This window comes from Miniopterus natalensis, chromosome 13 (assembly GCF_054644295.1).
Source record: "Miniopterus natalensis isolate mMinNat1 chromosome 13, mMinNat1.hap1, whole genome shotgun sequence".
Taxonomy (NCBI): Eukaryota; Metazoa; Chordata; class Mammalia; order Chiroptera; family Miniopteridae; genus Miniopterus; species Miniopterus natalensis.
The window spans coordinates 49,380,019-49,398,214 of NC_142093.1; the positions used below are offsets into that span (position 1 = coordinate 49,380,019).

At 53.3% G+C, this 18,196-nt stretch overlaps 1 protein-coding gene across 1 annotated transcript in view; it reads right to left on the reverse strand.

Annotated features, from left to right (window-relative positions):
- The window catches only part of REEP1 (receptor accessory protein 1), a 56,832-nt gene that overhangs the window by 9,658 nt on the left and 28,978 nt on the right, over positions 1-18,196 (reverse strand). Inside the window, 2 exon segments of the mRNA XM_087823680.1 lie at positions 5,618-5,795; positions 12,917-13,069. Coding sequence (XP_087679806.1) covers positions 5,618-5,795; positions 12,917-13,069 — 331 coding nt within the window.

Below are 18,196 nucleotides of genomic sequence, written 5' to 3' on the forward strand. Positions count from 1 at the left end.
GCCCCTGGTGCTGGACACGCTGGGTGCAGCCCTCCCTCCCCCGTCCCTCCCTCCCTCCCTTTACGGTATCACGGGCAGATAACACTGTATTGGTGTTCGGTGTACAACTTAATAATTATATATAGCCCTTCCGCTTCTGATGTGGGTCAGGTGGCCCCCAAGGGACAGAGTCACAGCCAAGGTAGCAGGATGGTCTCCACTGTCCCCTGCTCATGACTCCTCTGACTGTCAGTTCACACTGGGCTTATGGCCTCCCAAACCCCCAAGTCTCCTATGACCTCGAAAATCCTTGGCATTTAGAACCCTTAAACGTGAAGAAATACAGGGAAAACAGGACTCTTACAACGCAGCTTCATGTCCTGCTCGCCACCGACGTGGGAGGGAGGTGCCGTGTCCCAGCAGCGTCAGGGCTGGTGGCACAGGCGGTGACGGGCACTGTGCGTGCCTCCCCCTCCCCTCACACCAGCAGGCACCTGCAGGCCAGCGGGGGTGAAAGGGGAGCTGGGTGGGTCCAGCACCACTGCTAGTCCCTCACGTGTCCAGTGAGGGTTAGGGGAGCAGCAGGGGCAGGTCAGGGGAGGGGAACGTGGCCAACCGCGGGGTGGCCATGGCCCCACCAAGCCGTCACTCACACACAGGAGGGCCGCGGCAAGAGCCCCTGTGCGGGCCCAGGGGACCCAGGCTCGCCCCTCTCCCTGAGGTTTCCCAGCTGCTCTGGGCTGCCAACATCACCGTCACCACCATGCCCCTCCCAAAGGCCCTTTCACAGCGATTCTCCTGCAGCACAGGGAGGCGGGAGGGGGTCTTCATCTCTGTTTGAAGCTGAGGGGACCAGGCTCAGAGTGGTTAGGTGGTGCACACGTGGTTACACAGCTAGTAAGTGGCAAAGCAGGACCAGGGCTCCCTCCGTGGCGGCAGGGCCAAACCCCCCGGGTCTGCAGGGCTCTGTCACGTCAGAGGCCCTGAGTGAGTTCCTGTGCCCTTGGCCCAGAGCTAAAGAAAACATGACTCTGTGGTGGTTTTAAACTGTCCCCCCACATTCTTTGATACTCCTCCCTTCAAGAAGTGAAGATCGATTCCCCTCCCTTGAGTGTGGGCTGGACCTAAAGACTTCCGACCAATAGAACGGGACAGAAGTGGTGATGTGCACCTTCCAAGTCCAGGTCCTAACAGGCACCATGACTTCCCGAATTCATTCGTTCATTCATTCATTCTCGTTCTCTTCCTCTCTCCCCCTCCCTCCCTCTCTCTCCAGTCACTCTGGGTGCAGGCATCTGCCATGTTGTAAGGACACTCAAGCAGCCCCAGAGAGGCCTGTGTATTAAGGAACCGAGGCCGCCAGCCAACAGCCACGGGAGAGCCATCCTGGAAGGGGACCCTCCAGCCGGGCCAGCCTTCAGATGATGGCAGCCCTGGCTGACATCCTGACTACAACTCTTGACACCCAGAGCCAGAACCACCCGGTTAAGCCACTCCCAAATTCCTAGCCTGCAGACACTATAATACAGGTTTGCTATTTTAAGGAGTTAACCCCCTAACCCCTCCCCCCAGACCGTGCAGCCGAAAGGGAGCCAGGGTCAGGTGCCAGCTCATGGTTAGAACGGCCTCCAGAGGCGAGCGGCAGCGCACTGCGGAGGCTGGCCGCTTACTCACCTTTCCTGGTCCTGCAGGTGGAGCAGCAGGTACACACTGTGGGGATGGGGGGCACCATCAGTGATATCCCCCTCTTGACAGGAGCCAGCCCCAGGCAAACAGGGAGGCCCCAGTGAAGTGTGGGGGTCCCAGTGGGTTCAATATAGGGGTCCCAGGAATGTGGGTCTCTGTAGAGACACCAAGGCAGGGGAGGGGATCATTCCAGGTTCAGATTCCTCTTGGGTGCTAGAAAATGTCCCTGCCTGGCCACAGAGGTTAGTCCTTGTATCCTGCAGCCCAAGGGAAGGCAGGGGTGGGGGGTCAGGATTTCCTCTGGGAAATAACTCCAACCACCCCTGCCCAGATACCCCTCCTTCCAGGGCAGAGTGAAACCCTTTATGAAACCTCAGCCCGACCTCTGACCCCGCCCCCCAAAGTGCTTGTGTCTGGTCATCTGGTCGAAGGCCTCATTTGCTGCTTTGCACACTGCGTTGGTTCTGACGTACATCCAAGCCTTGGTATACAGCAGGTCTTCACTAAGTACATGCCGAGTGTCCCCGAGTTCACGGAAGGCAAGACCATTCTTTCAGCTCCCTTTACACCCATCATGGGGTCCAGTGTCTTTCAACGGATGGGGTCTGACAAAACACCTCCCAGTTCATTCTGTACGGGGACTATGTGTTCTTGCAAACTCCATCTTGTCATTTTGCACATCGGGCACTTATTTTTATTTTACAGAGGTTGTTACATCCTATCTCACTCCGTTCTGTTCTGCACTTTGTTCACTAGGCACCATGCTTTTAAGATCGGTCAGTACGTTCACCGGAACTGTCGCTTCCGACGGCCGCACACAGCTGCATGGTGTGCAGCCACCACTCTTACCTGTCTCCTCCCGGGACGCCTTTAACTCCTGCTGCCTGCCCAGTGTTTGCAAATTATTTGTTTGCTCTCCTCACAACCCTAAGACGCAGGCTGAAGAGGGATTATTGCGCCCCTTTTTCAGAGGAGAAAGCTTAAGATTGGGCTCATCTCTGTGCCAAGGTCACCTGGTAGCGACCTCCTGGGCTGTGGTTCTGAGAAAGGCTCTGAGGCTCCAACTGGGCCCAGCGGGAACACATGTGGCGACTGCTTGTGACATCTCCTCGCTGTGCTGATGTGCTGTCTGCACAGGTCCAGCGCCGCCCAGCAGGGATGGAAGCCCAGACTCGGGCCCTTCCTCCTGCCTGACCACGCCCGTGTCCCAGGCCCTCAGTGGGGGCTGCGAAGGCATGCCAGCCTGTGAGGCTCGGCCTTCTTTGCCAGACTTCCTCCCAGACCCCCCACCTCAACTCCGGGGTTATGATGGCCCATGCTCAGGCCCCAGGCCATCTTTTTCTCTGAGGGGCTCTCTGGCTCTCTGAACGCCACCTGCTAGGCCTGCGACCAGAGCACGCCCCACTGCCTCCCCAGGGCATGTCAGAGGATGTCACTGCAATGGAGGGAGGCGGGGCCAACACCAAGAGAAACCATCCCAAACTCTTTTCTACATGGTGCTGGTCTGGGGAGGTGTTCAAAGCCCAGGGGACACCCCGCATCGCCTTTTAGATCCCACCAGCCTTCTCACTTTCCCTGAATAACCCACCACGGTGAGGTCTAGGCAGGAGGCCTACACACCTGTGTGGCCTTGGCACAATGCAAGACCTCTCCGAGCCTTTTTCCTCTATTTGGTTCACCTCTACAATGACAACATAGAATCTAAGGGGAAAAGGGACTGGAGGGCCACCTATGTCCACGCCTTGGCCAAATCAGGAACCCTGCCCTAGAGCCTTGGTACATGATCATTCAGCTTTGGTTTGGGCCCTTCCAGTGTCAGGGATCTCATTACCTCACCAGGCAGCCCGTTTCTCTCCTGGGCACTTTCACATTATAAAGTGCTTTCGTAGGTGAATTAAATAACATCAAGAATAATAGCAGCTACTACTACAGAGTGCCAGGCATGATCCTAAGGATTATGATTTGAATCCTCATAACCCCACAGACGGGAACTGTCATTCCTCGTGGACAGATAAGGAGCCTGAGGTATAGAGAGAGTACACACCTTGTCTGGATCATGCAGCCAATACGTGATTCCCCCTTGGAACTTTACCCCCTTGGTTCTTGCTCTGCCCTCTGAGCCTCACAGAGTTGGGGCCCTTTTTTCTTCCAAATGACAGCTTGTGTCTGAGGCTCAGTAGCAAATGAGCTGCTCAAGGCTCAAGGGTGGAGGCGATACCCGATTCCATTTCACTCCCTATCCCTGGGATAGTGCCCAGTAGGTCAGAAGCCGTAGATGCTCCAGGAAACCTGGATGGTCAGTAGGTGAGTAAACAGTGGACACTGGCCCAGGAGCCAGGAGGCCACAGGAGAACACCACCAGTGGGTGACCCTCGTGACAATTCCCTTCCCTCAGTCTTTGTCTTTTCATTGGTAAAATCAGTGTGTTAGACTAAATAACCCCTGAGGTCTCTTCCTGCCTAGCCCTTTGGGATCCCACTCTAAGTTCTCCTACGATGGGTTCCCCAGAAGATAACCTCTCCCTTAAGTGGACCTCCCTGCCATGGTCAAGCCCTCACCTCCCCGGCCCTGCCAGGGTTAAAACATCTTCCCAACAGAAGAACCACAATCTTCAAACCTGGGGCTGGGGGAAAGGGTTAGTCCCGAGGGGTGAGGAAACTGATGGACTCCAGGCTGGCTCTGGGCTGTTCCACCTTCCCTGGAGGGCACATGAGTCATCATTCTCAGGGCAGCCACAGGGCTCCTTCTTTCCCAACCATGTCCGAGGTCCCCCAAAGGCAGGTGGGGTCCCTGGCCTCGGGGCCAACGTGCCACCTGCAGGCTTCACTTCACAGCCAGGATTCAGGTGGCCTGATGTCCCTGTTTGTACATTTAAGGGCAGGGAAGCCACCAGACACACATCACAGCCACAGGTTCCAAAAAACTGGCCCCATTCCCACCCTGAGGCTCCATGTCCCACAACTTGAGGGCAGAGGTGGCCATCCAGAGGTGTCTCCTGCCCCCCTTCACCAGCACCCTCTGCTGGCAGTGTCTGTGCTCAGCTCCTGAGGGTCGAGGTCCCTGCACTGACCCAAGGAATGGCCTGGGAAACCGTGAATTCTGGCCCAGCTCCCCACCCCAAACCCACACCTCGACCCTCCACAAGCCTGAAACCCACTATAGACAAGATGTCAGTGGGTCTCAATGCAGCTGCACCTTGACCGCATCACACGCCTGGGTCTCATCCCAGCCTCAAGAATCTCTGCAGGTGGACCCAGCATTCTGCCAGGTGTCCAGGTCAGTCCCAACACAGGCAACCTCTTGCCAGGAGACTGACAACCAGAGGCAGACGTCAGAGGTAGCTGTGCAGTTTCCGAAAAGCCCTCGCTTCCCCAGGACTTAGACTCGAAGCTGTCGCCCAGGACTGTCGCCCCCCACACCCCACACGTGGTCTAAGGTGTGAGTGGTGAACAGGGGCACAGGGATGGGAGGAGAAGGGAGAGTGAAAGAGGGGACAGGAAATAATCATGCAGGGAAAAGGAATCACAAGAGCCCCAAGTCCTGGGTAGGTGGGAGGGGCCCCTCAGGTGCTCAAGGCAGGTAGGCCCTCCTAGGAGGGAGGGATCAGAGAGAACAGAGAGCTGCCTTGGCCCAGTCCAGCTGTGCCTGTTGCCTCTAGGTTTGGTCCAGATACTATGATCCAACCACCCCAATCCCCAGACAGCCAGATGAAGGAGGGGGGACCCTGTGGTGCAGGTGACCTAACGGTGCCCCTAGTCAGAGTTCGAAGGCCAGCTTCCTGTCCTGGCTGGAGGGGTGCTCTGCCCCATGGCTGGCCTGGGATGTCTGACGAACGTCTGTGTTGGTGGCAAGTCCCTGGTGTCAGGGCCAGGTTACAGGCACGCAGCGGACTGGGCCCCTCAATGAGAGCGAGGCCCAGGAGGTGAGCAGAGGGGAGGGGAGTGACACATACCTGAGCTGCCAGCGCTCTCGGAAGCACTCCTGGACATCTTGGGCTGGCCGTGCTTACCGCCGGCCCGCCCAGGCCCCGCGGGTGGGGGGCCCGAGGGAGCAGGGGCTCCGTCTCCCCTGATGGTGGTGAGGTCCTGCATGCTGAAGCTCCGGAGCCTCTCCGATAAGGCACCCTGTCCCTGGGTACAACACAGGAGGGGCACACGTCAGAGGCCTGACCACGGACCAGGGGCAGTGGTGGGGGCAGGCGGGGCAGAGGCCCACAGGAAGCACCGCCGGTCAGCAAAGGGGAAATCGAGACCCAGACAGACGTGCTAGAAACACTGAGGGTCAAGGTCGGGAATATCCCAGGGCCTCCTGTGGGGCTCAGCGACTGCTCCGCTGGCTCGGGCTCCTTCCTCCCCTTCAGCTGAGCTGGAGCCTCAGGCAGACCCAGGGCCCAGGACAGGGCCGCTGCCTGCAGCTCTGCTCGCAGGGCGTCTGCTGCCCCTCCGGCTTCACAGACGTAAACCTCCTTTTACAGCTACATGTTCCTCAGATCCCAGTACACGACGATCTGGTCAGAAAAGCAAAACCTAGTAATCTACGTGCTGTGTCCTCACTCTTTTCAAAGGAAATGATTACAGACAGTCTCTCTAAATGAGCAACAGCAGCAATTTCTATCTGCTCGCGTCCCTGATTATGAGCACGTTTACTCCCACCGTGGCATCAGAGCTTCATAAAATACCCAAAGGGAATAAATCAGGATGGAAATATGATGTTAGGAGAACCCTGCTGGCCACAACCACTTCCTATTCTAGGGGAGCCAGGGAGCTCATCTCAGGGGGAAACGGTTCTTTTGTTCAGGACAAGAACAATCCTTACGGTTCCGGGGGGAAGGGCCTCCCTGTCTGCACGAGAGAATCAGTGTGTCCGACTGAACAGGACCATCCTGAGGCTCAGGCCCGGGCGGCGCTTTATTTCTTTGGGGCTGCAGAGGGGACCTGAGCTGGGGGAGGAGACCTGAGGTGAGGGGTGAGGGGAAGGCTGGTGGGAGACTGGGGTTGTTCAGAATTGGGTTTGGATTTGAATGAAAGGTGATAGGCAAGTAGCCACCAGGCAAATAAATGAACGAACTCTGGGCATCTTCAGAAATGCTGGGGGTCATCAGGCTTCCCACAGGTACAGGGAATGGTGGGGGGTGGGAAAGGGACATTTTATTTGCATAATGAGGAAAGAATGGCTCTAGAGGGCTGGAGGACTCGGGACAATAAGGCACAACAAACAGAAGAGAAACGACAGATCAGCACAAAAAAAATCGGTGAGAATGGCCAACAGTAGTGTCTGGGCAGGGCTGGGGAGCTTCTTCATTTTACTTAATTTAAAAAACAGTCATAAAAACGGGCCACCGAGGCACAACAGTTTGCTGTGTGATCTCAGTGAGAGCCGCTGCAAAAAGGAGCAGACGTGGACCGAGCTCCTTAGAGGGGAGGGGAAAACATGAGGGGCTTGCAGGCGGGTACAGAAGAAACGTCGGAATAAAACAGATGCAGTAAAGTACGAAAAGATAAGTTCTCTGCTTCCCAAAGATAGAAAGACAACGCCTCCAATAAACCGATAACAAGAAGAAAACTGTTTAAATCATCAAATATACACAGTCAGAATGATAAATCTAGGCAAAGGGGTTTGGGAGGACATTGTGTGAAAAAGTGACAGACACCGCCCTGGTTGCCTCGGGCCCTGCTCCAGAGGCAGGCGGACAAGGGGCCTGAGGTTCGCCTTCCAGACGCGAACAGCTGGGTGGCCTCTGCCAGGAACACGAGGGCTGGACGGCTGCCCAGTGCAATCCCCTCCGAACCATGATTATTTTACTCAGAAACACTCTAGAATTTAGAAGTTAGATGACTAAAGAACAAAAACGGATTCTGAAAAGAGAGAGAAAAATGTTCTGATCATTATAATGGGGTAATTTAGTGTTAGGTTAACATACAGGAAAACCACTCATGATTTGCTCTCCCATTTATTCTTTTATCTGGTCAACAATTACTTATCAAGAGCTTTCCTGTCAAGGGCAAGACGCTGTGCTAGGCAGTTGTTAGGAAATACCAAAAACACAGCTTGATTTCCCACATATGTAGAGAGACGGATGAACAAATAACACAGAGGTGCCAGACCAGAAGCTGCACAGAGGGAAGATTAGTCACACCTGGATTCAAACTCGCCTTGTCCCCAACAACGGGGTGACTTAAATGGGTGACTTAAACCCACCTCTGCCTCACTACTCTCACCTGCAGAACAGCGTCCACAAAGCAGCACAGCGGGGAGGATTAAATGAGATTATGCCCATAAAAGAACCCACGACAAAGCCCAAGGCACAGTAAGTGTTCAGAATATGTCACCTGCGATGGTAAGTGCTGCCGCCGCCTAAGACACATAAGTGGCTGTTGAAATAAAAAAAATAGAAAGATCACTTCTGGCCAAAGGACCAGGAGGAGCTTCATGATCCCAAACCCAAATAAATGAGGAGGAGCCAACTCCGCCACGTGTCTGCCAGCGCTCGCCAACGCGGAGCGCGGTGACGGTGCCTGAGAGACAGCTGCAGCAGGCGTCACCCGCGTCCCTTCCAGCAAAGCCGGCCAGCCTAGCTCCAATATCACCGGCATCATGAAGACTGGGAAAGAGGTTAGGAAAGAGAGGGAGATAATAATAGCTTGGTATCAAGCTAGCTCCTGTCTCAGAGGAAATCACAGCGGCAGGCCTACAAGGCTCTTGAAAACAAATTAGCTGTACCCATCAAAAGCAGCTGAGGTGGCTAAACTCCATCTGTCTCTCCCATCTGTAAGCCTCTCGGCCCTGCCCTGTCTCTACTCACAATCCCATTTCTATTCAATCTCCACAACCCGTCCCACCAGGCCACGTCAGCCTGCTCTAGAGAACCTTCCCTTCGTTCTTCTGGAAACAAGCAAGAGTTGTTCACTGGCATTTTGCAAAATTGAGTTCTCTATTTTAGAAAAATAAATTTGGATTCCTCAAGTTTGGCAAAGCTTAATACCATATTACCCAGAATTCAATGAGCCATATGACCATATTATAAGCTTTGAAAAGCCTTATAGTATTTTGGGTGAACTCAGTGCACCCCAAATGTATTTGATGACAGTTGGATAGACTGTTAATTGACCATCCAAAAGTCATCCCCAACACCATTCTTGAAATGATGAGAAAAAACAGGTTCCCCAACCTCCCTTGTAGCTCCGAATGGCCATGGGATGTGGTCCTGGCCAAAGGGAGGCGAGGAGAATCTGCGCAGGGATTCCTGGGGAAGGCGTTTTCTCTTCCCGATGTGCAGGACGAAGGCCTGACCCTGCTACCTGCCTTCTGCCTTTGAGTGGGGAGAACTGCCACCTTGTGACTAGGAGACTCACAGAGACTTCTACTCAGAGCCCTGACATCACTAAGTCGCTGGAATAAAGACAGTACCCCTTACTCCTAGACTTCTCGTCAGTGATTTCCATCGATTCTAAGACATATAGTTTTCATCTCTGAAACTGGGGGGGGGGCATCTTACAATTGCTGTTGCCTCGACATCGTTGTCATGGCCTGCACATGAACACACTGGGCCGTTCCTCCGGTGGTGCGACGGAGCCGAAACCCCTGGGCGTTCAATTAACAAACCATTTCAGAACTGCTGGAAGAAGGAATAGGACTTGTCTGAACGCCTTTCACTGACACCTTCTGGCAGGATCAAGAAAGTGGCAGCACCCGAATGCAGATGGCTATGGGTGGTGGCACTGAGCCCCCGGCCAGTAACCCTGCGTCCCCACCCGCGAGGAGGCCGGCGCGCGGGGCGGCGCGGTCATAAAGGGGTACCGCCGAGCCGAGCCGAGCGAGCCGAGCCGCAAAGCGATTCCGGAGAGCCAGAGTCTGAAAGCGAACAGGTGACGTCAGGAAGACCTCCACCAACTTACTGTGTTCATATCTTCCTTTCGGTGTATGTACAAAAGTGACGCACAGAAAACCCATGTCTAAACAAGCCTAAGAGTCTCTCTAATGAGTAGAAGTGAAAATTCTAAGTGAAAACCCATCGTGTCCTAATCTAATCGGCACTGTTTTCTTCCTCAGCGATACGTGAGATGATGGCGTCAGACGACACAGCGCTTTCGGTTCTATGCACTATGGGCGCGCTTCTCAGAGAAGCTCTCCGCCCGCTCGGCTCCCTGGCACGGGCCCTGGGCGCAGTCTGTGCGTGTTTGTTGTACTTCATACAATCAGATTTAACCACTGGCATGGTTTGTGGGTTTGCCTTCCCCTCCAGGTTATTTTCTTACTATTACAGCCTTGGCACCTGCCACTCTACCTGATACACATTAGGGGTCAAGGAGGTGAATGAATGAACATGTGGCTGTTTATTGAGCAAGCCCGAGTAAAATACGGCAGCAGGAAATCCCCACCCCCACCCCAATGCCAGGCCCAAAGGAGCACCCTACCGAACAGGGAGCTGGGCTTTGTCCACAGGACCGTATGGAAGATGCCAGAGACCTATAGGGTGCACAGAACACAGGGCACACATCTGAGGGGCAAAGTGTCCAGAGAGGACTACACTTGACCTGGCCTTGGAGGCCGTGGGGCAGGGTGGGTGGCGGGGGGGGGGGGGTGTGTGTGAAGATGGGAACCAGGTGGAAAGAGAAGTATATCTCTTAGGAGCTGTCGCCACTCAGAGCTGCCACTTCAGCCCACCCCAGATGAGGTCTTTGAAGTTTTGTCTGCTAAGGAGGTAGGGATCCAAGTTACACTGTGTTAATGACCAAATGAGCCCCCGACGAGTGAAGGTGCCTGCTGAAAGGTTACAGGGTTTCTTTTAAAACAGCCTTGTCAGTGGAGGGCAGGATGGGAATGAGGCTTACTCTGCACTGAGTGCCCTCTTCTGTACTTTCAGAATTTTGTACCATGAACATGTATTAACCATTAAGAAGTCATTACAATTCCACTTGTAGCAACGCCCGCAGCACTCTCTCAAGATCACCTGGAGGGCCCCATTTTGTGAACACAGAGCTTGCATGATGCTGAGAAATGCCATCCAGACAAAAAAAAAAAAAGAAGGCATGGAACTATTTAAAAATAAAAACAAAACAAAACAAAAAAACTGAGAAGGAGGAAGTGGCATCTCCAGAAACTGTAATGTATTGGCCTCCAGCCCTGAGAGCCTGGTCTCAGCTCTGCTTCTGGGGCCACCTGGTTTTCTCGGCCTTGTAGTTTCATTGGGAAATTAAAGGGCTCAACAAGATTTGCTTCCAACTGGAAAATTCTGAACTCAACAACGTATGGCCCTCTTCTATGGCTCACTATCTGGCTCTGACGGCAATTCTAAAATGAGACTTTCTAAAATGCTTTGAGCCCTGGCGGGTGTGGCTCAGTTGTCGGGCATTGTCTCATGCAGGGGGTAGAGTTCGATTCCCAGTCGGGGCAAATGCCCGAGTTCCAGGCTCAATTCCCAGTAGGAGGCGAGCAGGAGACAGATGGTGGGTGGTTCTGTCTCACAGATGTTTCCTTCTCCTCCTCGCCCTTCCTTTCTCCCTCTAAAATCAATAAAAAACATATTTAAAAATAAAAGTAAAATAAACTGCTTTGAAAATCTCTAGAATACATGTTGGGTATCCCAAAGTAACTTTGAGGAAGGGTGAAAAAGTTCCCACATGTGTGTGTGTTTTTAAATGTCTTGTATCAATTTCCTCCCCTCAACTCTGAATTCAGAATGTGAGCCACAGGAAAAGCTAAGAATTTGGGGGCCAGTTCATGAACTCGGGTACCTCCGAGCACCTGCCCCTGGGGCTGTCACAGCACAAGTGAGCTCTGTCTCAGCTTCCCCTCCCTGGAAGAACCCCTCACAGCCTAGCATCAGGGGACTGGAAAGAGAGACATCCTCAGCCCCCCATAAAAGTAAATCTCCTACTTGTACTGTTGGGCTCTTGAGCTCTTTGCTGCTCCCCACGGGGCTATAAGCATTGTCTGCCCAGCGTGTTGTGATTGCATGTTTACCTGCTGTCTGCTTTAACAGACCCAACCCTCCGTCTTCTGGGCCCGACAACACACGTGGGCCAGTGGTTTTGTCGGTGAAATTCCACAGAAGTATCTTGGGGGCAAGGGCAATGATATTCTGATTATTTTCATCTTTTTCCCTAGGTAAAACTCTTATAAATTCAGACTTTGAGAGGTAAACTGTGTCACTAAATTTTCTATTAATCTGAGATCTTTAATTTCTAATCTTTCCTTTAGTTTGCAAGGGGTAAGAAAGCCATGTAGCTAACACACAGCAAATTCTGTACGTTTTGATGTTTTTTGTTGTTGTTTTTAATTCTCACCTGAGGATATTTTTTTCCATTGCTTTTCAGAGAGAATGGAAGGGAGAGAAAGAGAGAAACATCAATGTGAGAGAGACACATCCATTGGTTGCCTCCTGCAGGTGCCTTGACCAGGACCAAGGATCAAGCCTGCAACTGAGGTACTGCCCTTGGCCGGAATCGAACCTGGGATCCTTCAGTCCTCAGGCCGACGCTCTAGCCACTGAGCTAAACTGGCTAGGGCTGTTTTGGTGTTTTCTTAGTCAGGGGAGAGGGTGGGTTCAGGGAAAACCCAGGCCTTTGATAACCTGGTTTTGATAACTGGGTTTGATAACCCAGTGAAACGATTTACCACTAACAGAATGCCTGCACGATGACCCACCGAGCCCTGACTCAACACAGCAGCTGAGCCTGGCTACAGGCCCGAGATGAGGTGCCCTCTTCCAGAGGGACACGCACGCCATGTGGGGAGGGCTGCTGCCGAGCACACAGGTTAGCCCATCTCACCTCACACGCATCTAATCCCCGTAAACGAGGACAGTGAGAATACAGACAAAAGGTTTTAGTGCGACAGGCAATGGACAGCAAGGCCACCAGCATAGCCACACTTCCACTAGCAGTTCAAAGAGTTAGTACTTCCTTCCGGGTGCCCACGGTGCAGCCACCTCTCTGGCAGTTCCCTCCACAGCCCCACATGCTCCACAGCAGGGCCAGGCGGGTTCCTCACAACATGCTGGGTAAGGACGGGGCCTTGTTTGTGACACGACACTGGATTAACAAACGAAAGAGAAAGGCACAGGATTTCTTCCCCCCCCCAGAGCGTCAATCATCAAACTGAATCCATTTTCCAGGCTTCAAAGAAAGGAACACAAGTAAGTTAGGTGCTCCCAAACTAATCCAGTCAGAGGCTCTGGAAGGTGGGTGAGGTGGGCCCGGGCTCTGGAGTTAACGCACACGCACACACGCAGGTGTCACTGGAGAGGCACCTGGCTCTGATCCAGACCATGCGCTGGTGGGTTGTGGGGGCTGCTGGCCTCTCTACCCCACTGGATCAGTCTGGAGTTAGTCACACCTCTCAACGGGGTTACCTGCCCTTCTCTGAGGTCCAAAGAGTAGACAAAATGAAAGAGTCGAGCCACCTGATAAAGGGGAAAAAAAAAAAAAAAGGCCATGGGCACCAAGCCTACAAAATGGGGTTGAAGGGAGCCATGGTGCCCTCGCCTCCTACACTCACTCACACATTTCTTCACTCATTCATTCATTCACTCATTCACTCATTCACTCACTCCGTAATATGTTTGCAAAGCTCTGGGTGAAGTCCTGCAGAGGAACCAAGATGAACATGAAACGTGATATGGTTCCTGCTCCCAAGGAGCTCACAGTCTAGCTGGGGCATCAAGACACAAATGCGCACAAGGTGGCAAATGACAAAGTGTGTGACGGAAATCCAGAGCAGGCAGGGACAGCACTGTTGGCTGAAACACCCGGACAGGAGCTCAAACTTGAGCAAGGCAAGGACTGCAGCATCAGACAGAAAGGGAAGGGTGCTGGGCTGGGGTGGTGCGGGCCAACGTGAGAGTGGAGAAGCCCAGGAGCACGTGGGAAGCCGGGGACGGAACCAGTCTGAGAAGACGGCCTGAGGCCGGTGAGTAACAAGAGAGAGAAGCCTGGAGAAAGTGTACTTGGGCTGCCCACGTGTGAACTGTGATGAGAGCCCTGCTGGAGGCTCTGCGTAGTGAGCGATGTGAAGGAAGAAGGATTTTAGGGTAATGAAAATACCCTGGCGGTCCTCTGTGGCGCACACTGAGAGCTGGCCCCCGTGTCTGGAATCAAGGCTGTATTTCCTAGCCTCCCTTCTGGGAAGTGCCCTTAACGGGAGATGTAATGTAAAAACAAACATTAACTGTTGAGGGAAGGCTGGTTTGGTGCTTCTGGTTTGGTACAGGCTGGACAGAGGTGCCACAAGGAGGCTGCTGAGCTCAGCAGCAGGAGCCGGGAGGTGAGACAGGGCTGTGCTGAATAATGACAGCTCAGAGATGAGTCAGGTCCCTGGAAACTAGGCCAGCGCCTGGTCATCTGAGGCAGGCCAGCACCCAGGTGAAGGGATTTTTGGGGTCAGGAAGGACTCCCCCCACGCAGGGGCTGTCCCTGTCCTTGCAGGGAGATGTCCGCCACTGAGATGAACGGCCTCAGCTGGAAGCTTCACCTGCTCCATGCTTCCTCCTTGGAGAGGTGAAGGCCCTGAGGGGAGGTTAATGTGCTACCAGATCTCTCTTCCTTGCAGGGTAGGGTGACACAAGAAGCCTGCTGGGAAGGGACAGTGAGAGGAAAGGAAGGACTACGGGGGCATCCACAGGATGAATCTGTTCAGTTGTTAGTGAAAAGTGGAGCTGTGGTTATACTTACACATGTGCCCGTTTCATAAGTGATAAAGAAACTGTATTTCATGGTTGCACATGCATGTGGTCCGTGTTCCTTTACCTGGTAGGGACCACCTCCTGCACTGAGGTGCCACCCTAGCCTTGCCTCGAGGCAGAGAGGGAGCCGCCTGGGCAACACCTGCTGGCTGGCTTTGCATCCTGACGCACCTTCTTTACTCCCAAAGGTGTTTGATATAAAATGGTCAGAAGGGCAGGCGGCCAACCTTAAAAGTGTCCAGGGCTTCAGCTGACTCTAAATTTTCAGGGGCAGACCGTCATTTCTCAGGCACTCGGCCCCGGGTCCTCGGCCTGGTGGTGTGATCTAGTAGAAAATGGTCAGAAACTGTCAACCCAGTGTGTGTGGAGGGGAGCGGGGCCTGGGGGTGCTCAGAGTGATGCAAGGGACACAGGGCTGGGAACTAGAAAGTCTCACTCTGGCCCCAGCTCGGCTGTGTGACCCTGGGCAGGCCACTCGACACCCGGGCCTCAGTGGCCTCCCCTGTGAAGCAAGGGGATACAGAAGATGGCATCTAAGGCTCCTTCCTGCTCTAGCAGCCCTGGTCCTTCTTTCCGGGGGCAGGAGGGGGCAGGAGGGGAAAGAACGGGGCAGGTGCTCCGAGTGGTGAGCTTCCCCACAGGCGCCCGCTCCCCTCACCTGTACGGCAAGGCGGCCCGCAGCCAGGAGGGACCGAGCCCAGGGCAGGAGGGTGGCTTGCCCAGGGAGGGTGGCACAGGCAGGGTGGGCCGAGACAGGGGAGACAGCCTGGATCCACACAAGCGGAAAACTCTTCTGAACTGTAAATACCTGCTCAATGCAGCATCTGACTTATTTCTTTTATTCTGTCCAACAGTGAGGAGAAGACCATGACCAACCTCAGAGATCAAACAACATGAGCAGATGTGAATCGCAGGTGATGTTAATCAAGCGCTTGGTGTGAGCTCTACATCCTGTGAAGTCTTTATGTACATCCCCTGATAACTCTCCTGCGGTGGGCACCACTCGTGCCCATTCTGCAGGTGAGGAAGCTGAGGCTCAGAGACGCATCAGTAAGAGGGGGAGCTGTGGTTTTTAACCCCAGTCTGCTTATTTCCATAGCCACTCCGTGCTAAGTATTGCTCTAACGGCCAGGACAGCTAAAAATATGTACGACAGTCCTTCGTTCCTTTAACACTTACTAACACCTACTGGGGAAGGTAAGGCATGAATATAAACAACTACAAGAGTACCAGAGGCCGGTTCCACCTGGAATCAGCGGAGGTTTTGTGGAGGCAGCAGCGTTTGACCTCAAAGGGTGGGCAGAATTTGAAATAGGCAGAAATGGGGGCAGATGAAGGACCAATATGAGCAGGAAAGAGAAAATTCTAGAAACAGTCACAGTGGCTCTGTGAGTGCAGTACAAGAAGAACCAAAAAGGTAAAGAGAGGCAGGACAGGAAGTGGGATCAGGGCTGACTGCACAGGCCTCAGACGAGAAGGGAGAGGAGCAGTCAACCAGTTGGGTAGCTACTGCAATAGTCCAAGCTAGAAGGGAGTGAGGAGAAGAGGCCTGGAAGGGAAGGGAGGAAGCAGGTGCAACAGGTGACAGCTGAAGGTGAGGGAAACAAGATGGCCTTGGAAGGGAGGGGAGAGCAAGGGGGAGAAATCCCACCCAACAGCCCGGCCGGGCGTGGCTCAGCGGTTGAGCATCGACCTAGGATCCAGGAGATCGGGGTTCGATTCCCGGTCAGGGCACATGCCCGGGTTGCAGGCTGCTGCCGATCAATGACTCTCATCATTGATGTTTCTATCTCTCTCTCCCTCTCCTTTCCTCTCTCTGAAATCAATAAAGATGTATTTTTTAAAAAAGAAAGAAATCCCACCCAACAGGCAGAGGGTGAGGGGAGGGTGAAGGGAGAGAGCAGGAGAGAAGAGTCAGGGAGGAGGAGGGGACCAAGAAGTTGCTGCGACATCACAGCCAAGAAACAGCTCTTCCCCCTCACGAGTGGTCCTAAAAATGCTTTCTCAGACCCCTTAGACTCAGCCAGGCTCTCCTCCAAGGGCAGGTTTCTCTTCTTCCACTAGGACCCCTGATGCACACAGCTACATATAATCTCCACAGGTCAGCATCGAACAGAGAGAGGGAAGTAACATCAGACCAGTACCTGTGCGTGAGTTCCAGCCCTCCCTCCTCAGCGGCTCAGGATGCGGGGGCTTTGTGCGTGTTAGTCCACCTGCCCAGTGGAGGGAGGTGAGGTAACCTTCCCAGTAGAAACGTTTAGGAAAAAGGGATCCAGAATGGTGGGGGGTTGAATGACAAGGCGAGTGTGGCAGGACCGCACTGGTCTAAAGTCCTGCTCGGTTCTGCTTCAGCGTGTTTTGGAAAGTGAGCTGGGCGGAAGCTCATTAGTGTGGGAGACTAGAGGGTAGGGAATAGTTCCAAACTTTTCCAGCAGGTTGTCCGCAACAGTTTAGATAACCTTGGTGTTTAAAACCAGCTGCCGTGGTGAATTCTAAATATTAATTTTATGTCACACAGTCTCAGCTAAAACAGAAGACAGCTCGCTGGATGCAAACTAGTGCAGTGTACATGTTCCTCTGGGGGGGAAGGGACAAGAGAGAGGCTTCCTGCAGTCCTTGGTCACATGAGGGTGTGAAGCCACAGCAGCAGTGAGACCCAGGGATCTGGAGGGGACAGCCATCTTCTCTTCTTCCTTGAACATGCCTTCTCAGCACCAGGGAGGTTTTGAAAAAAGAAAAGCAATATCTGCCCTCTGGTGGTTTCCTGCTAGGAAGAAAACAGGCGAGGGCAAGTGGGTCCAGCGGGGCCAGAAATCTCAAATCACTACATTTATGAATATCCAAGAACAAGCTTCTGATTCCAAAACTAAAGTTACCGCAGTATTTTATTCAAGCAAGAGGTTTAGCTAAAGCAGTGATGGATACAAGGGAAGGATAAGAGGGAGAGGACTTTTTATGTTTAACGCTTTATGCTGAACTGTTCTGCAGAGTTTGTTTTATTTTTAAAGCAAAATTCAGTCGGAAAAAGAAAAAAAATGAGAAAGCGCTGTAATTTCTCTCTCCCTGGCCTAGCTGCTGGGACGCTAGGGCGACAACCGAGACTCGGCTGCCCCCTGGTGGCTGCTGACCACGCAGCCGGCCCAGTGCTGAGCTTGGCGGCCGGGTCAGAGAAGCGGAGGTCACGGTGGGCAGAAAGCGGGCCCAGAGCAGGGGAGAGGGTGAAGAGATGAAAGCTGCGCCACCGGTGCTGCTACAGGCTGGGCTTCCACCTCCCCATTTTCCTAGTGAACCTCACATACAGAGGCCCAAGTGTTGAGCGGAAAAGCGAGGGTCCTTGTCGCAACAAAGCACTGCAAGCAAAGGGGTGGAAATAAGGCAGAGAGCCCAAGAGGCTTAACGGGGGCCTGGCACACTGCTGCCCAAGAGAACCACGTGCCAAGGCGAAAACCCGCCCGTACCTGTGCCAGTCACTCACGGTGCCTCCTGAGGACGTGAAAAGGAGGTGGTACGACCGAGGAACTGAATTTTAAAGTTACTTAATTTTAACTAATTTAAAGGAAATAGAGGTGGCAAGTGCTCATTGTATTGAACAGAGCAGGATCCAAGAAATCAAAAAGGTTTATTCTTCAGACCAATCAAGAAGGTTTAACAAGAAGCCGTGAGGGTAAAATACTAAATAAGTTGGCACTGTTTGGTTCGGGTTTTTTCCTAAGCAAGAAAAAAGGAAAAGAGACCCTCATCTCCAGAAGCTGGCAATGCAACGGGAAATATTCGACTCGGGGGGAAACCGGCACACATGCCGGGGAAGGAGAATCCCGAATTCCCAGAGCGCCCCCTTAACTTCGAGCC